This window comes from Aplysia californica, unplaced genomic scaffold (assembly GCF_000002075.1).
Source record: "Aplysia californica isolate F4 #8 unplaced genomic scaffold, AplCal3.0 scaffold00499, whole genome shotgun sequence".
In the NCBI taxonomy this organism is placed as follows: domain Eukaryota; kingdom Metazoa; phylum Mollusca; class Gastropoda; order Aplysiida; family Aplysiidae; genus Aplysia; species Aplysia californica.
In genome coordinates this window covers 432,887-459,510 of record NW_004797769.1, presented here as the reverse complement: position 1 = coordinate 459,510, position 26,624 = coordinate 432,887, and the positions used below count along the sequence as shown (strand labels likewise).

General features: G+C 37.2%; 1 protein-coding gene across 2 annotated transcripts in view; it reads left to right on the top strand.

Annotated features, from left to right (window-relative positions):
* The window catches only part of LOC101859355 (protein patched homolog 3), a 43,105-nt gene extending 16,493 nt beyond the window's left edge, over positions 1-26,612 (top strand). For both annotated transcript variants that reach the window (XM_013086743.2, XM_013086744.2), the window contains exons 7-20: positions 1,334-1,428; positions 1,931-2,051; positions 5,469-5,592; positions 6,458-6,630; positions 8,033-8,287; positions 9,067-9,244; positions 9,996-10,127; positions 10,796-10,920; positions 11,459-11,638; positions 12,460-12,585; positions 13,612-13,756; positions 14,448-14,569; positions 16,648-16,854; positions 24,269-26,612. In XM_013086743.2, coding sequence (XP_012942197.1) covers positions 1,334-1,428; positions 1,931-2,051; positions 5,469-5,592; positions 6,458-6,630; positions 8,033-8,287; positions 9,067-9,244; positions 9,996-10,127; positions 10,796-10,920; positions 11,459-11,638; positions 12,460-12,585; positions 13,612-13,756; positions 14,448-14,569; positions 16,648-16,854; positions 24,269-24,433 — 2,148 coding nt within the window. In that variant the 3' untranslated portion in view covers positions 24,434-26,612. The remainder of the gene's footprint in view (positions 1-1,333; positions 1,429-1,930; positions 2,052-5,468; positions 5,593-6,457; positions 6,631-8,032; positions 8,288-9,066; positions 9,245-9,995; positions 10,128-10,795; positions 10,921-11,458; positions 11,639-12,459; positions 12,586-13,611; positions 13,757-14,447; positions 14,570-16,647; positions 16,855-24,268) is intronic.
* Positions 26,613-26,624: the final 12 nt, after the last annotated feature.

Here is a 26,624-nt window from a genome sequence, read left to right as displayed (position 1 = left end):
CCCAAAAAAAGAACCCCCCTCACCCCCCAAAAAAAACCCAACAAAAAAATAAAACAAGTTGAATCTCAACAAGTGGAAGGAAATGCTTTTATCAGTCGTGCAAGACTATATTATTATGTTTCAGAATTGAGTTACATCCTGTGTTTTTTTGGGTTTTTTTTTTACCCACATTGATCTGGGTTGATCTTTTCTTATTGCTTTCATTAAGAGGAAGCAAATTGAATTGTATGGAAACTGTTCTGTAACCCGCCCCAGATAAACTGACTGGGAACATGTATATTATGTTTAAGACTATGGACCTGTTAAGGGGAGGAGCGACCCTCAGTTTGGTAGATTTTCGGTCAAGCTATGCAAATTGAGATGTTGCTTGAATTTTGAAGATCAACCACTTCTTTTTCTAAAAATAGCAAGGAGACATCTGAAAAAGTCTTTATTCTCCTGGTAAATTGCCTTTGAAAACATCAGGGAGAGTTAAAAATATAGTGAATTTTCACAATAATTGTCGTTTTTTTCAAAATGTCATTTTTTTGCAGTTTTTCCCTACTCCTTCCTTAGTTTTCATCCTTTTAACATGAAACTTTCAGGAAACAGATATTTGAGGAAAAAAAAAATGCTTTTCCATTGGCAAGCGATAATGCAACCTAAATTCAGAAAAGAATTTTTATACATTGGGAAAATTCTCAGATTTTTTCTTTCTTTTGCACTCATTAAAAAAACCCTGTCTATTACATTGATAGGGACTGGTTCAGGTATACTCTCACCATATTTGGTCAAATTTGATCCGTAAATAAGAAAGCCGTAGGGATTTGAAATTCATTGTTTATTTTCAAGATGGCGGCTGTTTCCATAGCATCCGCTGTAGCTATGCCAAAATAAAATTGTGTATTGAGAGATATTCCTATGCCTAACTTATATGTGTACTTAGATTTGATCTTGGGCAACAAACATAGAAAATGGTCCCCATGGGTCACTCCTCCCATTTAGCTTGATTTGCAGTGTTGAGCTTAACACAAGATTTTGTGTGTGTTGTTGAAACGCATCTTGTATTATGATGATATGAATCTCTGTCTTCTGTTTGAGGAACGGATAATAAATTGTATCGTTTCTTTGAGGAAATTTTGTTTGTATAATTTTCTAGGCTCTGAGGACTGTTAGGGTTTACTGCTTTGACAAGTCAGTGTATAGGTCTGTTTGAGGATTTTGAAGTTTTGATTTTACTTTTTGTACCATTAAGCTATCGTCCTTTTTCATTGAAATGTAGTGATGAATTCAAAGTGCTGTTTTTAAGTCTCATCTTACTCTGTTTATTTTTTCTTCTTTTTGTCTGTGTAAGAACTCAGACGCTGCAGGGTTCGAAAAGAAAATGATTGACATGGCTCTTAGAGGCCATGAGAACATATCAAAGACCTATGTCTATGCCAGCCGCAGGTAAGTTGAAACTAATCCGCAGGTATGAGTTGATGCTTTTATGGCTTGCACGTAACATTTTAAAAAATGTAAGGTAAATCTTTGTTCTGTTATAGAAAGAGGTTACTTTTTAAATAGTCAAATATGTAATTCAACAAATTCTTTTTTGATTTTTGAGTGATATTGTACTTTTCTATGTACTCAAGACTAAAATTTTTTGCAGGAATGCTCACTGTTGTCCTTTATACATCATTCACAGTGGCAAAGGTAGTTTTAGTATTGATGAGAAACTGTACATAGGAGTGGACAAAACTTTCTGAACTCCACTGTAAATTGAAACTACAAACTGGTTGAGTAGTAATTCTTTTATATCTTAAGACAGTAGTAAAAAGGATACACATATTATTTTTTATTTCCGGTATTCTTATTTGTAATTTTTATATATTGTGACACTTATGTGAGTGAAAAACTGAGCCTCTTTTTATCACACCCTTTTCTGTCTCTCTTTGTTTATCTTCCCCAGTTTTGATGATGAGGGTTTTGGAGCCATAAACAGTGACATCAAACTGCTCACCGCTGGGTTCAGCATTGTGTTTATCTATGTGATTCTCTCCCTGGGGAAATTTAATCTCATTGAACATAAGGTACGGAAGGCTATCTCACTCAAAATAATTGAGTATTGAGAATATTAGACAGTAACCGTCTTTACCAGCGATCGGGATGAATGGCTATGTTCTTCCCAACTGCATGCAAAAGATGTAGGTCAGATTCTGGGTAGGCTACATTATTTTATCAAGTTCTGTCGAAATGGATTAAGATGACCACCCATTTTTGAGGAGAAAAGTGGTTGTCCTTTGTAGTAGGTACCAGAAACTAAATTTTCAAAGTAGCTGTATGCCAAATTTATCGGTTCCGTTTGAAAGGCCTATATCCACTGAGCATTTTGGTACCATTCTTTAACCTCTCAGTCAATTTTTAAGAAAATGGTATTTGTTTAAAATTTGATCAAATTTGTTAAAGTCAGTCACTGGCTGCAACCACATGTTTGACAGATAATAAAAGAGTACCAAATGCATAAAACATCTCCACATTAACAGTACAATCACTATAACAAATATATGGAGCCTAATTTTTTTCAAGACTGTGAGTGCATTACAAATCAGTATTTTATCGCCTCAAACACGATGATCTATCGTTATTTCGACAAAAACAATGAGCTTTGACCCGGGCGGCGCCGCACCGGCCTCCAGCGGCGAGTGAGTCGGCTCCATACTGTAGTGTACCCCGCGTGGGGGGTCACATGCTTTCCGAGTCTCGCGGAATGATTGATGCAAAATAATTCCAAACTGATTACTTTATTCTAATAGGAAATAAACTGATTTTTTAACCCTCATCCTGCGGGAGCCGGGTTTATGTCTCCCGATAAGCCTATTTCGGCACCTCGCCTACATTCTGGTCCCGAATCAGTGTAGCACCTGGCTCAGCGCACTCGCAGCGCACATCCTCTTACGTGTCAATCGGGTCCTGAGTCGGATCCTCATTCACGCTGGTCAAGTGTGTGTGCGTCAGTCTGATTGAGTTTGTGTGTGTTTGTGGCCTTCTTCTAGAACCACCTGCGTTGGTTCGTAATCAAGGCATACGTCTCATTGAAAACATGCGAAGTTGGTGGCTCCAGATGTTCGTCCAATGAAATTATAGAAGAAATTGACCCACTTAGATAGCCAGGAAACAAGACTTCCATTTTTTCAATACCAAATATTTCAAATTAGCTTGATTTTGTATGAAATGATACTACCTGATAAAAAATAAGCTTGTTTGATAGTTTTGAATACCATTGTGCAGGTGCAAAGAACAATTAGAGGGTAAAACATTCGGAAATTGACCTAAATTATCCCCTTTCGAACTCGAACCTCAGGTCAATCATAACAACAAGAGCGTCCAGAAAGGTTATTCGAATGGGCGTAACTACTCGTAATGTCTTATCAGCTTGTGAGAGGGGGTTATTCATGTGATTGTAACACTTTATAAATAAAAAGCTATGAAAGATAGAGCGTTATTTTCATCATCAGTTAACACACTCCCGCAGTATTCATGGCGAAAACACACGTTTCCCGGCGCGCGCTCTGTACACCAACAGTACACACTGAGTGACCCCGGCGGCCTGCCCGGCACGTCCGACGTAATCGGTTGCTGATAAGATACGCATCTGGGCACAGACACAGGATAAGAGTTAATTAATACTTTTTTAAAGCCGGCATTTTACATATTTCGTGTAAAAAATTATCTTAAAAAATTTAGACGGTGTTTTTAAAGGCTTTCTATTTAAAGGCCAATGGTTAAAAATATACCTCGGGAAAGCCCGTTTAAAACTCTACAGTTCTCTGCCGAAGAAAAGACGGTATTTAATCATCCCTCGTTTAGCGAAGCATTTGAATGCACGCGTGTCAATTTTTTAACCGGCCGACCACGAGGGGCTACGCTTTCCTCGGCGATTCTCCAGCTCCTAATAATCGGACATATAAACAACTTACACCATTGTAACGAAGAAAAGCTGAACTTTTACAAGGTGTACAGCATTTTGTGTTTTATAGCGAAAGAGCAAAGAAACAACGATTGAAATTACCCCGATTTCACCAATGCCACGCGGTCGGAAGGCCGCGAGTGCCCGCAAGACCGTGTTTACGCTACCTACTTGTAGGTTAAGTCTCAGACATTGACATGATATACTAAAATTGCAAAGAGTAAGGAGAGGTGTTAGTTTGTATGGGTGATTGTCTTGGGCAGGTTTTGGTTACAGCAGGTTCAACTGTATCTCCGTCTGTTTGTTGGGATTCCATTTCCCACTCAGACTGGATTGACCTTGACAGACAGGATTGAATTGGCTCGATTCCTCAATAATTTACATTGCCTTGATGAGGCGTTAAACATTGAAAATATGTGAGACATCGTGGTGAAATCAGGCGCTCGTCAAAATAATGAAATCAAAGAGACCAGCATTTTTCCACCGGTTTGAGAATTTTTTTTTTGGGAAAAAAAATGGTTCAACACCTTTTAGGTCCATTTAAAAACACAAAAAGTGAACATTTCCAGCACCCAAGGAGTTTCTAGCTATGGCAGTTGGCATACTTTGGCGGCCATTTTCTCTCTAATTTTACGTCTGAAACCAGACGACCCTACCACCTTCAATCCTAAATATCTCGACTTCTATTCCAAGATAGATGGATATTTTTTTCGTCAAAAGCAAGACAAATGAAGAGGCTATTAGATGATACAAATATTTCCATATGTGCAAAAATTGATGAGTGCCTGATCCTACCATGTCATGACACGTATGTTACAGTCTTTATTAGGACAGGGCACATTTTCTTTTGCTGCAACATGAAAATAAAATTTAGAAATGATATATTTGGTGTATCTATTATTTTTAATTGACTTTTGTTGCAAAACGGATATTTATCTTGTAACTATTTTTATCTGGGCTACAAGTATACTCATAAAGAGGACCAGTCGGGGCTACGAGTAAACTCGAAACAGCTATACGGTCACGTTTAACAGCTAGTTCTGCTTGTTATTACCAAAATACACAAATACGGCGATGCTAGCTCTGTCAGAATATTTACATTTTCCAATGAACAGCGGTTTCTTTGTTTTTGATGTGTGTAGAAGCTTGAAAGATATCTCGAAAATGCACATTCACGACTGACAAAGTACTTCTTGAAGTGGTGCTGGGTTGTGAGGGGGAATGAGACTAATTTGATGAAAGTGACTCTGAATCAAGTGTCGTAAACTCCGTTTGCCAGGATAAAAACAGTTAAAGAGAATAAAGCAATTTCCAATGAAATATTTGAGTGGTGTTGTACTGTTGTTTTTTGTCACCAGTTCTCAGTTCTATTTCTCCGAGTGGCTTGATGAGGGAAAGACAATCTTTAAACTGAAATGTTTTGTTTTTATTATTAGTACATGTATTGTGCTTCTTGTCATTCACCACACGTATATCGTTCTGTGACTTTCTTTTTTTTTTTAAATTTAATATTTTTCTGATGTATGTTGTTCTTCAACAGATCTATATTTCTTTGAGTGGCATGGCGTGTGTGGGTCTGTCCATCCTAGTGGCGTACGGGATTGCCACTGCCCTGGACATCATCTACAGCCCTATACAGACCATCATGCCTTTTCTGCTCTTAGGTATGGCTGAGCTGAGATGCATGTGGACTTGTTTTGGAATTTGTTAAGGGCTTTATAACAAAATGAGTTTGGAGGTTGCCACTCTGATAATGCCTGGTTTTTAAGCAGGTTGATCCTTATTTACCTCTTTCGTACATTTGTAGATCACAAAGAAACATTTTATGTCAAGACGTAAAAACAAGCTCTTTGACTCACCTGTTGTCCTTACCTCTCTTTCTTTTTCTGTGTTTGTTACTCTCTTGTAACACCTCTACTGCCATAAGCTGACAAAACACCTTTTTTCTCCACAGCAGTTTCGAGATAAAGAGGTTTTTTGTCAGCCAAACCATTTAGAAATAGAGTGATTTTGAAATTTTTATTTTGATTTATTCAAAAACTAGTCTCAGTTTCACTTTGATTTTTTTACACAAGTAGGGTAACTGATCAGGCTTTCAATTTTGCAAATAAAAATTTTTGGCGGAAAACTGAAAAAAGGCGTTTTGTCAGCTTATGGCAGTCCAGTCATTGGCTTTTATATATGACTTAACTGTGTTACAAGATGACCTAGTGGGTGGTTGGCGGGTGCTCTGGTGTGGTTTGCTTCTTCTTTCCTATCGAACATTTGTCGTCCTTATCTCCCCTTCTTTTTTACGTTTGTTACTCTCTTGTAACACCTCTAATCTTCTGGCACTCGTATGACCTTATGCAGTTGCGGGCGCCATAAAACCTCTACTAAAACTAAACAAGAACAAGATGAACTAATTGTGTTGCAAGTGCCGTAAAACTCTTACTAAACCAAAACAAAAGCTCTGAGGCAGACTGAGTTTCAAGGCGTCTAGTTCTTAGACTGAGACCACTGTACTTGTGTTTTTCTTTCCTTTGCCAGGTATCGGTGTGGATGATATGTTTGTGATAATCGAGACGTGGAAGAACCTGAGCCCGGAGGAAGAGAAGCTGGAGACCCCCAACAAAATAGCCGTGACCTTGAGCCGGGCCGGTGTCTCCATCACAGTCACGTCCATCACGGATATGGTGGCATTTGGCATCGGGGCCACTACTGTAAGTGATTTTGTATCATTGGACATGATTGTGTTCAAAAGATATCGAGTTCTATTGCCGTGTGTGAAAGATATTTTATTGAGTATCTCTGTCATTCCTCTGATGCAGAGTATCTTGTATAGGTTAGGAGGTGTTTTGCTCTGACCCTCTTGTTAGTGTCAACCCAAGCTCAATGAGGTACAATATCCCGGCAGACAGATGAGGGAGGTTCTGGATAAAGAATTTCCCCACCCAAGGAATCAAGCTTGAGTATTTTGTGTACAATGGCAAAGAGTCAAACCATAAGTGATACTATGCAGCTATTACATCTGAAACTGTTTTTTTTAATGCTGGTATCTCTAATATACCTGCCTTAACGGAAACCTGTGTCAAACGGAATCCTGTCTTAACAGAATCTCCCTGCTCCCCTCTTGATATATTCCTCTTTAAATACCTGTAGATCTATAAAACGGAAAGCTGTCCAACATGGAAACGGAAAGAAAAATCCGCTTCCTTCCAAGGTTTTACCTGCCTAAGACGGAAAATGCTTTTTCCCATCCAGCCCTGATTTGAAACAAAACTCGCAAGTTTGGTTCCGCCGACTCTTAACTTAACGCCATGCCGCCGGGCGAGGAAGGGGAATAGGGGTGCAATTTTGGGGTAGATATGTTACCCCATCTATGTGAGCCCTGAGCGACGCAGATGCTCAGGGAAGTATGGGTGTGAAATCTCACAAGTGCCAGTGAAAGTGCTCCAGTAGCGAGCCACTACGAAAACTTTCCTGGGTAGCCAGAAGCTAGAGATGTGAAATCAGTATGACCAATGCTTGCTGCTCTGATTGTATGACCTGCCTAGAAAAGAGTTCCTCGAATCATTGTTACATGGCAGTGAGGGGTGGCATTGGTTGACTGTGCTTGTTGTTACACCGATGGGTGAGGCTAAGGGTAGAAGCAAAGGAGATGTTCAAACGTTTCTGTTTTTAATAGGTCAGTGGTCCTACAAAATGGAAGCACTGGTGGCAATTGGATAAGTAAGACTGACGCGTGTCCTCATCAGACTGGATAGCAGTTGAGAGGTGTGAAGTTTTGACAACTGCTTGCCGACCGGACAAATGACCCTTATTCCCACCGGCTGGGCCTCTGAACCCCCCCCTCCCTAAATTTCCCTGTCTAAGACGGAGAATGTCTAAAGGAATTTTTTCCTTTGCGATTCCGTCTTACACAGGTTCGACTGTAGCTATGAAATATTTCAGCTTCTGATCTGTTACCCTGAACAGTGATAAAGCTTTGATAGTATTTTTTTTAAAATGGGTAATTACAGCACTCATGACTGCATAAGGTCATATGAGCCTGCTTTGATAGTCTAAAGTTGGGAGAAAATTATGTTTTCATCTTAATTTTTTTCTTTTTTTTTTCCCCTTCAGGTAATTCCTGCCCTCAGCTCTTTCTGCCTGTATGCCACCCTGGGTATCCTAGCACTGTACCTGTTGGTGTCTACACTGTTCATCGGGGCCTTAGCTCTCGACGAACGAAGGCGGCGAGCGCGTCGTGATGCCTGCTTATGTTGTTACCGACACTCGTCAACGTACGAGCCGTATGAATGCAGCACAGGAAAGTCCATCATACAAACCTTCTTTGGGAAATTTTATGGCCCTTTCATCACACGCCTGCCTGTCAAAGTAAGTAGTGTTAAGTGTTTAGTCCATACGCTGATTTCATTGCTCTCCCAACACAAATGAGCAACTCCATTTGACCTTGTTTGAATGAAAAAGAAATTTGAGTTATTCCTTTCTCAGGAGAACATGACAATTTGTATAGTCCAAACTGCTCTTACCGTCACCTGTCTAAGGTAATCACAGTACAAACGACTACTTCCCACTTCTCCCCTTGCTTTTTTTGGGGCATATTTTTCCAAGGCGTCCATTTGTCTATGACAATCATTTTTATACATATGGTGGCTATCTTGGACAATTTCGGCTATATTTGTTTTGAGCTTCTGTTTTTGTTTTTTTCTGAGAGATTTTTTTGGGTTTTGAAAGAAACTATGGTCTCACTTGCTCCTTTTGCTCTTTTGCTTGTCTCTTGTTTTACCCTCCTAGTATCGACGGCTGATTTATTGGGTCGTAAATTTTGTTCAGCAATTTCTCAAATGAGCAATACTTTCTGAAAATGAATACGCTCCTTTATTAGCTTGGTTTGCTTGTTCTCAAGCATTGTCCAACAAAATTGCACAATTTCTCTGACACTACTGGTGCAGGGCTTGGCGGGATAAACATTGTTCTCTCCAAGATAGTGAGTGTTTTGGGTTTTTCTTTTGTTTTTGTTTTTGACTCATTTGACAACAACAGGAAAGAGGGGAAGGATTTGTTATTATGCATCATGATATACTATCTGAATTTCTGCTTAGTAGGGTTTCTTTAATTTGAGGTTTCATTTAACATCTTTTTTCTTTGCACAGATCTTTATCATATTCTTGGCTGTGGCAATGGCTTCCCTCGGCATTTGGCGATTTGTCAAGATGGATCAGAACTTTGATGTGTCCCTGTACCTACCCAGTGACTCATATGCCTTTGCGTTTACCAGAGCTCAGGAAGCTTACTTTGAAGAGCAAGGAAGAGACGCAAGTATTTACTGCGGTAAGTTTATCAGTTTCTTCTATTTTGTGTTATTGTTTGCTGTTGTCGTAGGCTCCCCAAGCCAATCTGTCCTGTTCTGTTGTCAGGCACTCAGCTGGCCTTCTTCTCATGTCCAGTCTTTAGTAATAATTGACTGTTGGTGTCTTGTTCCTCCTCTGGCTCTTTTTCCTTCCATTCTTCTAGTCAATACTATTTTACACAGTCCATCGTTTTTCCCCTTGCTTTGAAAAAACAAGCAAAGCATTTAAAACTTTTTATTTGTTTTTAGAAGGTTTTTTTTCTGAATTCCAAGAAAAATGAATACTTTGAAGTTGGAAATTTTATTATTTGAGTAGAGATTAATGAAAAAACATTGTCCTTTACTGTTGGCATGAGCAAGCTTGCTTTTCTTCTACTTTTCAATAATTTATAATTATCAATGTGTTTTTATCCCTGTTGACTTTGTGATTTTTAGATGTATGTGAATGCATCGTTTAGTGTAAAAGGCTATGGGCAAGCCACTCATACAATGGGAAATGTCATAGTGGATTATGTAATGTTTTCATCCTTGACCCAAGATATTCAGATGAAAAAATTTTACCAATGTGTATTATAGAAACTTTTACTCAAGGTGTTATGGTCTCATTGAAAAATTAACTTCCAGTGAGCGTCCCAGTCTTTTTTTGTGTTTTTTGTGCTTTTGAGAAAAATAACTTTCCAGTGTTGAAGGTGGTTTTGAATCCATACAACTATGCATGCCTTGTGCTTGCAGGCGGTTTCAACTACTTCCACGAGATAGGTCGCCTGGACGTCCTCCAGGAAAGGCTGGTGGACAGCAGATATGTTCAGAATGGAACCATCAACTCCTGGTTTTCAGCATACCACAATTATCTTGTCACGTCAGGTGGGTGGTTCATGATTATGAATTTAAGTTACTATGATTTCGTGCAAGTCATTAAAAAAAAAAAATGTTACTGTTTTTTATTCGAGTTTCCCCAGTTGTCCTAACGGAAGATATTAATTTGATTGTTTTTAGTGCTGTTTGATTATTGTATTTCTCGTGATGTGTAAATGTGTGTTCCTTGTTATCTATTCAGGTTGCTGTTGTTATCAATCCAGAAATGTGTGTGTGTTGTATAAGAAAATGGTCATTCCTTGTTGCGAGGAAATTGAGTAATTCTGTTTGTACCCATTGTCATTGTATGGTTTAAGTTAAAAAATAGTGCTCGGTATTCTTGCCACAGTAACGATATTCAATTCTGTTTTAAAAATAGTTTATAGAATACTGATTATGTATTCTCTTGGACTTAAATTGCTATAGAGGAAGGGTCAATGACAGCAATATGTCTTTTTCAGTCACTGTGATTGGAGGGTTAATGACATTTTGTCTTTTTTCAGTCGCTGTGGTGGGAGGGTTAATGGCATTTTGTCTTTTTTCAGTTGCTGTGATGGGAGAGTTGATGGCAACAATTTGTCTATTTCAGTCTTTGTGATGGGAGGGTTGATGGCAACAATTTGTCTATTTCAGTCCTTGTGATGGGAGAGTTGATGGCAACAATTTGTCTGTTTCAGGAATAAATATTACCTCAGAGGAACAATATTACAAGACTTTGTGGGGTTTTCTGCGCTCTCCCATGGGACAGAGGTTTTCATCTTTTGTCAACTTCAACTCCACATCAGAACCGGTGTCCATTGTGGTAAGAGAAATTATCTCCTCAGCCATAGCACACTTTCATAAGTAATTTTTTAAGCTCTTTTAAGAAGAAAAAAAAAAAAAAACTACCCTCAGCCAATTGGATTTTTAGTACCTGAAACAAAACCCTGTTATAATATTGAAAGTGTGAAGTTTGAGGTATTTTTACTATTCCAACAACTTGTTATTAGAAGGTTGTGGAGGAAGGGGTTGAGGAAAGGAGAGAGAAAAGCTACAATTTTTTGCAAGTCTTCGAAAGAATAGGATTGTTTTTTTCCAAGTCTGAATTAGTTTGGCTAATTTTGTTTAGAACTTTAGAAGTCTTTTTGTGAAACAAAACTTAGGAGGAGGCAAGCAGTTCATGAAATTTGTTTTGTTTTAGTAAGTGTTTTACTGCACTTGCAACACAATTAGGCCGTATAAGTGCTGAAGAGGAGGGGAGAAAAGGACGATAGATGAATGATAAGAAAGAAGGAGCAAACCACACCAGAGCACCTGCCAACCACCCATTCAGTTCCTGAAACGAATCTTCCTTTCCCCAGGGATCGTACATCACACTGACACATGTGAGGGAGGAGAATTCTCAAGACAGCATCAAATCCATGGATGGAGTGAGATATCTGATCGACAGTTCAGGCTTCCCCAGATTTACGGGGCCAGACATGCCTGAGTACATGTGCTTCTCCTACGCCCGCGCCTATCTCAGCTATGAAACAGACAAGGTGAGATTGGGGGCTCTCGTGGTCTAGAGGTTACGGTGTTCGCCTTTCATTCAATTGGTCCTGGGGTTTGAAACCTGACATGCAACCTGAAACTTTCTTCTCTAAAATTTTCTCTTATCATCTCCTTTCTTGCTATCTAACCATGTTCTTCTGTTGTCTGGAGGTTAATTGTTCGCTGAATCTCTTTGATATGTCAAAGAATTATTTTAGAATGTCCAATGCTTTACCGCTGTTATTATATTTCTCGTGATATGTAAATGTGTATTCATGTTATTGATCCAGAAATGTGTGTTCTTGAGTGGTAAAAGAAAAGGATCATTCCTTGTTGTGAGGAAATTAAAAAGCTCCCTTTGTCCCTCATGTACATTAATTGAGGCGATGATTAAGCATTGTGGGTGGTTGGAGGGCGGGATTGGTTGGTTTTACTTTGTTTCTGTCCCTCTGTTGTTTCTGTCTGTCTGTCTGTCTTACATTTTCATTGCATATAATGAATGAGTCATACTGATGTGATTTGCTACTCTTTCCTTAGAGTTCAAATCAGGCCATTGCCTTTACACAAAGATGTAATCTGTTATTTTAATGTAATGTCAATTGTCATCTTAAGATATAAATTTTCACTGTAAAATTTTAAAAATATATTCATTGACCTAAACCAAACCGTACTGTGAACTGTTGTGAATGCTACCAACTTGTGTTTAGTGTGCTCATATGACCGTACACAGTTGCGAGCATCGTAAAACTCTTACTTTACAAAACTAGATTTCCAAATATTGAGTCAGTGATGAATTTTCATAAATGTAACGCCCTAATTTCTTCTCAAGGTTCTGTATGGGGAGCTGGTGAGGAACCTGGGTCTGGCAGCGTCGGCGGTGCTTGTTGTGACCATTGTCCTTGTGGCCAACCTGTGGACCAGTCTCCTGGTGTTTGTCTGTGTGGTCTTCACTGTGGTAGGTGCTCACTGAAGGAAGGATTGAGTGAATGGATGAATAAATGAAAAAATGAATGAAGGAACAAGGTGAGATAAGATGAAATGATACTTCATTGTCCCAGTGGTGTAGAGGACTTGGTGAATGAGTGAATAAATGAATGAGCAAGCAAATGAATTCATCAAAGAAGAAGTGCATGAAGAATGAGTTAATAAGTGAATAAATGATAGATTGATGAATGAGTGAATTTATTAGTGAATGAATAAAAGAGTAAATGATAGTATGAATGAGTAGCTGATTGATGGAATGAAGAAATTAATATCGTCTGAATTGTTATTCTGAAGTGTGTGGTTGGTGAGACTCTGGTGTTGTCTGCTCCTTTTACTTCTTATGAGTGTTCTTTTTAACCCTAAAGGCAATGGTCATCATACTCTCTATTGTATAAAGTGAAAGTTAACTGCAACGTGATGGCAGTCTAGCGTGTTTCTAGTTATTTGGATCTCTTGCTTTTCAGAAAAATTAATTTTATTGACTGTGTCCATGCATCCATCTCAGCATGGGTTGGCCTGACAAACGAGGTTAAGCAGCCCACCCCATTTATTAGGTGTGTGGATAAGAATTACAAGGTTAATGATTGGTCAATCAATTAATCAATCAAGAAATGAATGAATGAATGAATCTACTCATAAATAAATGAATGAATGAATGAATCTATAAATAAATATGAGGTGTGCTGACAGAATGGTTTACTTCTCGCAATCCGCGAATTGAGATATTGGCTGAAAATTGACACATAGGTCAAATTTGTAGATTTTCAACTAACGCCATTTTCTTCAAGTTTAACGTTGCCTTATTATTTCATACCAATAAACTGTACAAACTCAACCTACAACTTTGATGGATCCACGTCAATAGGGTTAAATTCTGAGAAGTAACTCATTTTGTCAGCGAGTCTCAAAAAGTAAAAATAGAAGAAAGAGTCAATCAATCCATGAATGAATGAATAAATAAATGAATGAATCAATTAATCAATCCTCTCTTCTCCAGATGGATGTTGGTGGAGTGCTGGAGTTGTGGGGCACGTCTATCGAGACGGCCAGTAGCATCCTGATCACGCTGTCCGTGGGTCTGGCTGTTGACTACTCTGCACACGTGGGACACACCTTTATGACTATCAGGGGAGACAGAAATAGTGAGTAGCACCTCTATGACTGGAAAGGGTGACTGAAATTGTAACTGATTACTCTACTCCACCCTTACTTTTTTTGCCCATGACTTCAAGACTTTCAGGAATGACAGAAATTAAGTGTGTATCACAAGGTCAAGTGAAAAAAACTTTGCAACGACAATAAGCAACAAATTGCATGTTAGAAAACTAAAACCTTTCCACATATCGTCGCCCCAGAACTATTGTTAAGAACACTTTGGACAAAATAGTTTTGAGACAACGATACATTTAAGTAATTAATCGGCATGTTACTATCATTTGGATTGCTTACCTTGTCAACCTGGAGGAAAGTTACACATTTTTCTTGTGGTGGTTATATGTATTTTATTATCAATGAGAACATTTGTGTTTATTGTCAAAAGGAAGTAACTGAGGACTATAATTTAAATCATAGTAAAATGCTGATTAATTCGCGTGACGTATGTTGATGCTTATTAGTTTACAAACATGTCTTTTTTGCTTACTGTTTTGGCTGATTTTAACGAGTGAGTTCCCTATGAAGTGATATTGTGTACATGTAAACAAAAACAAAAAAGCTTTTGACTTCAGCTTCTGGTAATGGCTGTTCTGTTTAATAATTCTATTTTAAAAGACTTTCTAAAGCTTCTAGTTAGAGTCACATTGCTTATTTGATTCTGGTTTTGTTTTTTTTCAGATCGAGCCATTGAGACGTTGAAGACCATTGGGCCTGCTGTTTTCAATGGAGGCCTCAGCACCTTCCTAGCCTTTGTGCTCCTTGTCAACAGTGCCAGTTATGGCTTTCAGCTGTTTTTTAGAGTGAGTGGTTGAACTGCTTAGAAAGTATTTGGACTCTTTCCTTGCGTTTTAATGCACACCTTAAGGGCTTCAACTGAAGTGCTCTTATCCGTAGATGATCCACTTATCCTGTACGACAAGTGAAGCTGGGCGAAATAAGGAAAACTTTTATGGTATCTTGACAAAGTTTTCTAATGGGCCTTGTACAATCAAAATTGTCTGAGACAGCTACCCATTATTGAGGTGAAAATTGGTTGTCTTGGGCAGGTGGACATCTTGCATATTGTCACTATAAAGTAAAAATAAAATTGCCAGATGAAAGTGGGAAGTGGTCATTTTAACAGGCGATTGTACGTTATCTTGCTCAGGTGGCTTTTAGAACAGGTTCAATTGTATTTATGGTAGCTGTCAGTGCTGGTTTACTGTATTTTGGTAGCTTTGAGTAATGTTTTTGTTTACATTCTCTCCACAAAAGTAGCTGGTATTGTACAAGTATTTGCCAGTTAATGCATTGCTTTCCCATTTTATTACTGACAGCTGAATGTCTGAAATGTGAGTCTTTTCTTATTCTAAACATTCAGACATAATCATACATGTTAATATGTTCCACGCAATTTACAGATCGATGCAATCTGCGCGTTTTAACGATCGTATAATTGCCCAGAAATTTTAAGATTGTGCTGTGCGTTTTAACGATCGTATAGTTGTATTCTTGTGAGCTCTTCAGTTTCATATGTTAATTTTTATTTTAATCTTAATTTAAATTTTCATATTTTTACCCTTTTGAAAATATGTGTGAATGTTCCTTGATGTGAGTAAAAAAATAAAGGTGGAAGTGAATTTAAAAATATTATTTTAAAAATATAAAATAAATTAAATGTACTATGTGAACTTCGAGTTTGATACCTGACATTGTATCATTCTTGTGAGCTCTTCAGTTTCATATGTTAATTTTAATTGTAATTTTCATATTTTTACACTTTTGAAAATATATGTGAATGTTCCTTGATGTGTGTAACAGAATAAAGATGGAAGTGAATTTAAAAAAAAATTATTTCAACGATATAAAATATTAACGCAATCTTCTGATTGCTGTGCAATTATACGATTGTTAAAACACGCAGCGCAGCTGATCGGTAAATAGCGCTGAACAAATATATATATATATCATCAACATATATGAGACATGCCAAAACTAAACTGATGATGCACTTCAAAAAATTTTTTTGTGCATTTTATATTAGGCAATACTTTTTGTGTATTTCGTGTATTTTGAAGTTCATCCATGTATTCCATGCACCCTATCCAGTCGTTTGATTTGTGCTCTACCCTGAACAACACTTTATCTATACTTTTTCGCCATATAGGGATGGCCAAAAAAAAAAAGAAAAGAAAGAAAAGCATGTCTGTTTCATTTTCCTTTACAAAGTAACTAGTTGTAATTTAGGGAGTCATAAACTGGGTGCATTTTTACTACTTTTGTCTTCTACTTTACTTTACTTTGATATTGGTAGTACTGTTCTACTACTATACATGACAGTATTTGTTCTGTATTGGTCTACATTTTATGTCTGATGATGACTCTGATATCAAAATGAGAAAATTGGCAAAACGCAGGGTAGCACACTTGTGAGTGTTATGTCCAAGTTATCTATTCTTGTTTTATTTTATAGTACATGAGACTTTGGCTTACTTGTGAATCACACGGCCTCAGTATGTGAATCGCATTGTATCATGTGAATCGCATCGTATCTTTATGTGAATCACTTTGTATCGTTATGTGATTTACCTGGCCTCATGATGTGAATTATAGGGCCTCATGTGAATCTCATTGTATTATTATATGAATCACATTATGTGAATTATAAAGCCTCATTATGTGAATTACGTTGTATCCTTATGTGAATCATATGGCCTCATGTCGATTATAGTGCCTCATTATGTGAATCAAATGGTACCATTATGGGAATCATGTCATCATTTATATGAATCACATACATGGCCTCTTTGTGTGTGAGAGTTGAAGCCTCGTCGTACGAATCTTGGGACATTATATCTTCAGACTCCCTGACCTATAACCTCAATTGCTCCACCCACAGGTCTTCTCGTCTGTGGTCATTTTCGGCCTTTTCCACGGTCTGGCCTTCCTGCCAGTTGTCCTGAGCCTTGTTGGGCCCCCGGCCTACAAGCACGCAGACGAGATCCCTGAGGAGATAAACATGGAGGTAAAAGATTCAGGGAGTCGTGGTCAGGTGGTGGAGCCAACGACGAATGGACACTCTGAGGGGGCAAATGGATACGCCGAGGTAGCTATCTGTTGTGAAATCTGTGTGGACTCAAAAAACTCCCCAAAACAGTTGGATGTTTTCTTCTTTCTCCCGCCTTTGAGAATGAATCTGTAATTTTCGTTAACTGTGACAGCACTCTTACACTTGCTTTTAACTGCTGCTTAACAACCGCTGATGTTGACAGCATAATGAACTCTTGCCCACCCAAAATAATTCTTTCTTCTCTTCTCTTTCACCTGATAGAATAGAAAGAATCTGTTTTATTCTTTGACCTTGACAAAAATATTTTGTTTCTGTCTCTCTCTTAATGGAATGAATCTTTTTATTCTCCTGAGCAGTAATAACATTCATAAACTATTTCTGAGAGAACTGACTCTTAGATGCTTGGAATGTTTATATATTTTTGCATAATGAATCCTATTGTCTTTTTTTGTTTTTTTCTTGTTCCGTTCCAAGGGGGGAGAATGAAAAGCTGTGAGTACAGGGCGGTACTGTGGTGTGAACAAGTATTTCCTGTATACTTATGTTGTGACTCACACATCATTTCTTGACTGTCTCTTTCTTTTTGTAATTTTTTATGTATTAAAAATTTTGTTGTTGTTTGCATATGGTTCTTTGTATTGCCTTCCTCGGTGAAAAGCGGATCATGAGTAGATGGGGATATGTAAACACCTGCAATTACAATAATTACTGTAGAGAGCGGGTGGATTGGAGGAGAAACTGGTTGGTCTTACTTGTTTGCTTTCCTCTTGTTGTCTCTGTACGTCTTTCATGCTATTTCTCACAGGTTTATGATCATGACTGTTTCTCTTTACTCAAACCCTCTGTGGAGAAGTGTTTATTTTTTTCGTAAAAGTTGATGACCATAACTGTGTCAAAGTATTTTTCAAATCCCCTGTTGAGAAATTTGTTTGGTTTTATTACAAGTTAATGGCCATTACTGTGTCAATGCGATTCTCTTTACTCAGACCCTCTTGGGAGAAGTGTTTTTGTTTTATGGGCTGTACATGTGGTAGTGATTTCTTCTCTTTGATGGAACCTCGTAAATCATATTGTTGTGGGGTCTTTTGTTGATTGTGCAACATTGTTTCCATTGTATACTTGAGATGCCCATTTGATGATAAAGTCTGATGGTTTTGCAGCCACATTGGTTTTTCTGTGTTCAGGGTGGTGTGGTACCTCGAGGGTAGCTTTTGTTTGTCTGCACAACTGTACTGCCCCACAAAATTATTTCTGGCAATGATTTGTTATAATATTCATAGCGTTACTTGGCGTGCAGATGTATCACTGGTGGGTGTGGAGAAGAGCACTTGCTTAAATTTTTGCTTCTTTATTTTCCCTTGTGGGTGGTTGATGGGTGCTCTGGTGTGGTTTGCTCCTTCTTTCCTATCAGACATCTATCATTGTTATCTCTCCTCCTTCTTTTTTGTGTTTGTTACTCTCTTGTAACACCTCTAATCTCTGGCAATCACATAATGTAATTGTGTTTCAAATGCCTCAAAACTCTTTATAAAACAATTTTCCCCTTATCATTTCAACCCTGCCTGTCTTGTCTTGCCCTGGGTCAGTAGGATATAAATACACACCTCATTGGACTGATGGATGAATATACGCGATGAAATAACTCTTCCACACAAGGGATACAATATTGTGTGCAAATTGTTCCCTCTTGACTTGGGCCCAAGGATCCTGTGTCAGAATCTCCACAACTTCATATTTAATAGGAGGAGTTTTAATAGGAGGAGTTGAACTAACGTTTTCTGTGTATAACACTGAAGAACGTAACAATTAGCCATATACATTGTTTTGTTTTCATCAGAAATAGTGAATGGTAAATAACTATGAAAAAGCGATGTCTCTTTATTTATCTGTCTTAACTCTTTCTCTACTGCGAGCCATGTTTCATGGCTTGTGTTACTCCCAACGCTGGGCCACGAGCTGTTTCACGGCGTTCTATTTTCTGCTTCAAAACCAGTCCTACTTTTGTAATAATTGAAGCTGAAATCTCAGGCTGAAGAAGGGCCATTTTTAGCAACATGTTGAGATAGGTAATTATTTCCCCTTTATTTTCATATGTAATGCAGATGGCCAACATTGAAAATTGAACTCACAATGTTTGATTTATCTGAGTGTAGGAAGAATCAGAAAGTAGGTCACAGATCAGATCCATTCCAGGTGAGGTAAACACCCTGGTAGTGAAAGAGTTCAGTCACTATGTTTATTAAATATGCTTATGTGCCTTTTCTTCTAAGGGTTCATATTGTCACTGTATATTGTAAAGCCTTTCTTCTATTTTCTCAAAGCCTCTCATTTTGGAAACAAAACAGGATGGCCATCATCTCTGAATGGGTGTGTTTTTGAGAAGAGACTGTCAGCATGTTGAAGTTTTTTTTCAGTTCTCTGACCGTTTCATTTAGTGCATGTCAATGTATGTCATATGGGCTCTGGATGTTTGCATTGCTTTCACAGAAAATTACTTATCCCTTTTTATAAACCACAATATTTATAGTCATATAAATGTTCTTTTTTAAAATTTCTGAGTTTTTGTTATTGTGGATAGACATGAAGTATAAAGGCCTTGAACATCTTTGTGTTGCCTCCCATTGCAAAATTTCCCAGTCATTTTCTAATGGTTCCAAAACTTGACATGCTAGTTACCATTGCTTGCTTGCCCCAGAGGGGTAGTTTTAAGAGTTGCTTCAATTGCATTTTTAGTAATAGGTGGTTGAAGGGTACCGCTGTTTGGGCCAATATCGGTGGTGAAGATGGCTGAGTTTACATAGCTGTGATGAGTAATGAATGTTTTTATGGATTACTCACTGCTTACAGGATCAGGGTGTTTCTGGGGTTATTGCTCTTTTGTTGTAGAAGAAGTTGGAGTAGTGGAGAGGAATGTGGTGCATGCTCAACTCCCATGTAATATTTTGGACATAGTCTAAATTATGTTAAATTAGTGACTTGCTATTTCCAGAATAGAACTAACAGAATTATGCTTATGTCAAGGAAGCGGAAGCCATATTTTTAAAGATGCATGCCGTTCTCCGGATAGAAACTAATTGGGTTGGTTAATGCTTGGTTATCGTGTACAGCTGTTTGTTTTGAGTTGTGAATACTTGGCGATGTTGTAGATTTTGGGCATTGTTTTCAGAACCTTCATAAATCTGTGGGAGGAAATATTGTTCCTTAGTGTCGCTGTCTCAAGAGAAATTACTTTTTAACCCTCTCTGTAGACTAGGATCAAATAGAATTACTCATTTTTTTTTTAGGTAGAGGTAATGTGTACTTTGCCATCATTTTTAAAAGTACAGTATATGCAGTTTTAGAAATTTTACTGGAGAGCCAAAAAAACTGAATGTTTTTACCAAGAAAACAAACTCTTTGCAAACATTCGAAGTCAATATTTTTAAGAATACAATTTTTGATAACTTTTAAAACAAACTCTTTGCAAACATTCTAAGTCAATATTTTTAAGAATACAATTTTTGATAACTTTTAAAACAAACTCTTTGCAAACATTCTAAGTCAATATTTTTAAGAATACAATTTTTGATAACTTTTAAAACAAACTCTTTGCAAACATTCTAAGTCAATATTTTTAAGAATACAATTTTTGATAACTTTTAAAACAAATCTTGTTTTCTTGGTAACAACATTCAGTTTTTTGGCTATCCTGTAAAATTGTACAAATTGCATAAACTGTACCTTTAAAAATAATTGCTGCACTCTCTTTTTTTTGGCAGGGCAGATTTATATTTCTGTCATGTTCATGATAATGCTTGCTTGTACTGTACAGACAAGTTCAAGTTTCAATCCAAAAGCAGGAATGTAAGGAGGAGGAAAAGTAGTTTTACCGCATGCATTTTTTACAACGAGTCCTGTCCCGGACTGAAGACTGGTTGCTGTGGAACGGTGCTCTTGTGAAGTTTATATTTTACTGTAGTTCACATGGGATAGATTTGTGAATGGTTCACTACCATATTGTATGTGGAAATCATTTATAACCTGTAAGGCCGTATGAAATAAACTGTTGGTAGATATTAGTTATGCATGTAACCAAAGGGTTTCTATATCTATAGCAGATATTTATTTGTAGAAACAACAGTTAATTTGAAATCCTCCTGGCTTATCGAAATGGAACTTATTGAAACATATAGATTGAGATCTTATGATATTGAGCCGCTCGTGGAGAGAATTTTATTTTATTACTGCGTAGGATTTCTACTGAATTGTTTTTATTTTTTAAATGTCTTTTCTTTTCATCATGTAGTTACTATAATTTTATGCACATGGTTCAGGAAGCAAATATATTGCTCGTTCACCTGTTGCTTCTTACACCACTGATTTTGTTAGTGGGTATTCTCTTCATGTTGTTTGTTTTGTAGACACTGAGTAACCAGAAGGAATCTAGCTCATGCTTTGTCCGTTTGACATGTGCCACTTTCTCAACAAAGCAATCACAGCACCATCACTCTCAGTTTTTGCTTTGTACCTCACTTGAAACTCACGGTTAGTGTCATTGTCCGAAGGGAAGTGAACTGCTGATCTGTCATAGGCTGACACAACGCCTTTATTTTTATTCACAGCAGTTTCGAGATTAAGAGGCTTTTTCGTCAGTGTCACCATTTAAAAAAGGCTTTCTTCTAAAATTTGAATTTGAATTTATTCAGAAACTAGTCACAGTTTCTCTTTGATTTTTTTCACACAAGTAGGGTGACTCAACAGGCTTTCAATTTAGCAAGTTTGGCACCAAAAATGAAAAAAAGTTTTTTTGTCAGCTTGCAGCAGTGATTTTTTCTTCTCACCACAGAGAGCAAGGTTAAACATATTTGTATGGCTTCGTGGTGAAATCAGATGCTCATCAAAATAAGAAAAAAAAACCCAGACATTTTTCTGCATGTTGGGTTATTTTTATTAAAGTTTTTGCTTTTGACTCAAAACCTTTTATGTCTTTTTTAAAAACACATTCTTGCTTGGATTTTTATTGAAAAGTGTTGATCAAAGGCACAAAATATGTAAATTTGCAGTTTGCACGAACATTCTAGTTTTGGAACTTGCCAAATTTTGACAGCTATTTTCTCGCTAATTTTACCTGTGGTGACAGGAGACCCCCATGCACCTTCTTCAATTACAAATATGTGGACTTCTATTTAAGATAGGCCTATTATATGGTTATTTTTTTCATTAAAAAACAAGGCAAATGAACAGGCTTTAATATTACACCGAAAGCTCCATATGCCCCAAAATTGAGAAATGTCTGATTTCATGGTGTCGAGACACATTTACTAATTTTTCTTGCAATGCAAATATGTTGTCGTATAGATAACTACCCTATTTTTATGCCGTGCCTGGACCCCCCCAAAAAAGGGGATGTTAAACTCTGCTGTCCCCTTTCAAAGCTTGACGAATGTCTGGGTTATTTCCCTTCACTGAAATAAAAATCTTTGCCTTCAATTCATGAATGGAATTTCAAAGATAGTGAGAATTGCAATACACTGAACGGTTGACTGAAGACTTTCATTATGTAGCTTTTCATCTTCATGCTGTTCATTTCTACGGTATTTTTGTCTTCTCCACATTTAAAAAAAAGGGATAGTAAGCTACATTATATCAATATAATTTATAATATTGTTGTTGCTTGGTTTTATTTCAGTGCTGAAATACCTGGTCCAACAAATTTTAATGTAATTTTTGCATAATCCTTTTCTTAAAAAAAAAACTTCAAATCCATTTTGGTATGGGCCTGGTAGTGTGGGGCAAGTTCCCATCATCAAACTAGTTTGGATGGAGTTTGTGTCAATTTTCTTATCGAGGATTGTGTCAGTGTGAGGTGGGTTCTCAAATTTATACAGTCCGAAGTTTTCAATTTGCGGTATAACATTCTCGGACTGAGTGGTGGTACATAAAATGAGGTGGCTGTCTTAGCCTACTGGTTAGGCCACTGGACTTGCAAATTCTAATAATAATATTATTAATAGATAACATTTGTACAACGCTAATTCCTACTCATCAGCAAGCTCTATGTGCTTTACAATCTATATTACCCCAGTAGAACTGATAGCATTCTGAAACAATGTCAATTTCTTGGGAAGCATACTTTGCAAGCTGCCATTTCATAGATGCTAGAACACTGATATACTGACAAGATCTTTTGAATAGTGAAGTTGACGGTTCAGGGGTTCGAGACGTAGCTCGGCCTGATGTTGTGTCCTTGGGAAAGGCGTTTTACACCAATTTTTTGGTATCTGGCCATTGACAACAAAAGATCTTGTCAGTATGTTAAGTGTTTTAGGGCCTGTAAAAGGATTTGTTTGACAATGCTATCAAGTCTGCCAGGATTATAATATAAAATGTAACGAGCATAGAGCTTGCTGTTGAGTGGGAATTTGTGCTTACAAAGGCTATGTATGTTATTATATTATCTCTAAAATCGTATTCTGTGATTGGAAACCATGTCATGACACAAGAAATAACTGCGTAAGTTGGTTCAACAGACTTGCCAACCCCCCAAATTCACTTTGCTTATTTTTCAGGCTGGGGAATCATGGTTTTGCTTATCTTTAAAATGAAATGCTGGGATTTCAGCTGTAAAAAAACCCAAAGACCTGATCGACCATTATCAAATGCTAATTAATTTCCAATTCCGATACTTGATAGAGAAATACAAGAGGTATTGGCAATTGCTCGCATATTCTCAACTCACGATGAGTACTTGAATCGGGCAACACCGACTAATTCCAGGCCTTCCTCAAGGAGAGGTAGAGACTTTGGACAAGTTTTACAATCCGAATAGGGCTCAGCAGCGGGTTTAGAGCAATGGTGATCTTGCTTACCAGAAAATCAAAAGTTGTGTATTTGATTGTTTTGACGTGTATTTGTGTATTGCCGACAGTTTTGCGTACTAGAATATCCAATTTCTTACAGGTTGGCAAGTCTGGTTCAATTAAGACAGAAATTGTTTGCATTTACAAAATCAGTTTCACCAAGTAAATCTATTTCAGCAAGTTTGTTGATAGACTGTGAAGATTTTATTTTCATGAGCCTTTATGGTTTCACTGTAGGCCTACTTTACAGCAGAAATTATGAAAGGGATAAGGGTCTCTGTTTTGTTTTTTCTTGTCATGTTCTCTAATATTGATGGATATCATAGTCTCAGTGTTTGTTACATATAGTTATATTGTTAACGACTTCTTTCTTTCTCTTTTTTTTTCTCTCAGGAGAGCTCAGATTTTCTTTTATTGGTCGATACTCTGATCATAGTCTTTGTTGTGCTAGCAAATTCTATAACTTCTTTTCTTCTAAAGATATTAAAACGTCATCATCAGTTCATGGTGAACGAACAAACTATTATCATGATTATTATTATTATTAGTCTTTGTTCAGAAAACGTCTTTTGCTATGAAGCCTCATTCCTTTGTTTTCTTTGTTCTTTCAGAGGAGCCGCTATGCTTATGATGGGCCGATGCTTTCCTCACAGGGACTTCGCATGCACTCTGGAACATTTACATCCAAGCCGCACATTTCTGTAATAGACGTTCCAAACCACTCGAAGAACAACAAAGGCTCACTCTCAAGCAATGATGGTCTCACCAAATTATGATGAAGGAAATATTCATGGACATGACTATGGTGCAAGCTATAATGTGATGTGAAAATGAAATACAATTTTTTTTTAAAACTCTGGAGATTTACCACTCACTTTTCATATTATCTTTGAAGAACTCTTCATTTATATTTTTAATTTCCATGAAAATTTTAAATGTCAAAGATCTGTGATTTGATGAAGGTAAACAAAGTCTGATGTCCTGATGTAGAGTTTGTACCAACACTACATAAATATATGAGGGGCTGAGATGCAAAACCCGCTACATTCAGTTTAGCACTTTTGAAAAAATTAGCTTTTTTAAATGCTACTAAATCTATACACACGAACATTCGTAAAAGGATTTTTGGTTGCTTTTATGAAGTATGTGTTGGGTTTTGGTCGAAAACACTTTGTGCATCTGATATTTGGTAACAATGTGCATTTATTATATAAGCAAAAAATCTCAATTTTTCCCCCAAAATTTTGTCTAGCGGGTTTTGCATCTCACCCCCTCATATGTTTTAATCTCTATATTTACAAAATCAGCCTCTTTATTGTTGTGTAGACTGTTGGTAGCGGGAAGAATGGAGAGAATTTGTTGTACTTCTGTATTTCCGAGACAGCTTTGTATTATTCACCTCAAGATGCTTTTTTTCAAGTATGACAATGAATCTTGCTGAGTGTATAGATTGTTTACACTATGTGTTTTATGCTTAAGTTCAAGTCTCATTTGAAGCCACATCTGCTTCTGTTCCCAACATTCAACACCTTCCCGCCTCCTCTCTTTGATTTTTTTTTGGTATATGGGCTTGACGTCCTTCTTTTCTTTCTTTTCGGACTTCTGAATACATTTTAACGGGTTGATGTGGCTTTTTTATTTTGTCGTTTTCACACCTGACACAAAGAGTCAGAGATGGAGGTGGACTCTCTTGATCGATTGTAAAATACTGATTTGATGTTCAAGACTGGCTACTCCTGTTTCTTTCCCCTTTATTGAATATGTCAATACTTTTGTCCAGGTCTTGATGAGAGCAGCTAGTTCATGACAACGCACAGTTTGAAAGAAATCCACTTTTTGGTATTGTTCTTGTTCAAGGTGGTAGATTTCTGTCGTGTTGCATCAGTCAAACAACGAACTTTGTCGCTAAAAAAAAGTGTTTTGATATTGCCAATGATTATTGTATTTGCAGAAGTGTGTAGTTTGTGTGTAAATACACATGTTGCACATAGTATGCTGAGGACATAGTAGTGTTTGTTATGCAGTGTAAACTGGTTTTTATTCAAGTGTATGTCTAATGTTGATCATGTTATGTTTGTGACATAAGTATTATCTACAGAAGTTCTTTCACAGTTGGACATAAACTTTTTGCTTCTCCTTTACAATCATCAAACATTCCAACTTTTATATGTGATATATTTTGAATAGCTTGTAGCTTTTAGGTTAAGAAAAATGAATAGAATGGTTGCAGTTTCCATATAGGTCTTTTCTGGCTTAGCTAAGAAATACCATAGGAGCTTCCTGTGAGGAGGAAAGAATCGACTCTGACTGGTGGATGATTAACATTGGGAGGGTTGGGCCATAGGAAATCGGCATTTACAAAGAAATTTACACATACTCGTAGAGCAAAGGTCATGATTTGTCTGTGTAAGCTTATGTTAGTCTTTTTATTTTACAGACGTACCATTGTTTATGTTTTATCATTTTCTAAAGAATTTTTATCTTTGACATTTAGGTGAAGTGAGATTTTTTTCTCCAAGATTTCCAAGTTTTAACTTTGTTTTCTGAATTGTTGATATGGTTACGAACAACCATGTTTGAAATTGTCTTCACATTATTACAACATGCCAAATGATCGATCATGATAATGTGTGGTTCGGATGAGTCGGGACAAAATGACTAAATACTAATTAATGGCTTCTGAAAATGCTAGTTTTTGGCTCAGAATTATCACCATGCCTGACACTGAAGAACAGTTCACTCTGCCGTTTGCTATGTCCGGATCTGCCACTAGAAAGGACTTGATGTTTACTAGGATGTGATAGATTATGCAATGAAAACTGCACTCACAGAATCAAGTAAACCTGGCTGATGTTATACAGTCGAAAGTTTCCAATAGGGCCATCCGTTGTCGAGAAAAATTTTGTCTTAGACAGGTGGATGTCTTGGACAGTGTCACTTTAGAATTTTAAAAAGATGCAAGGGGGT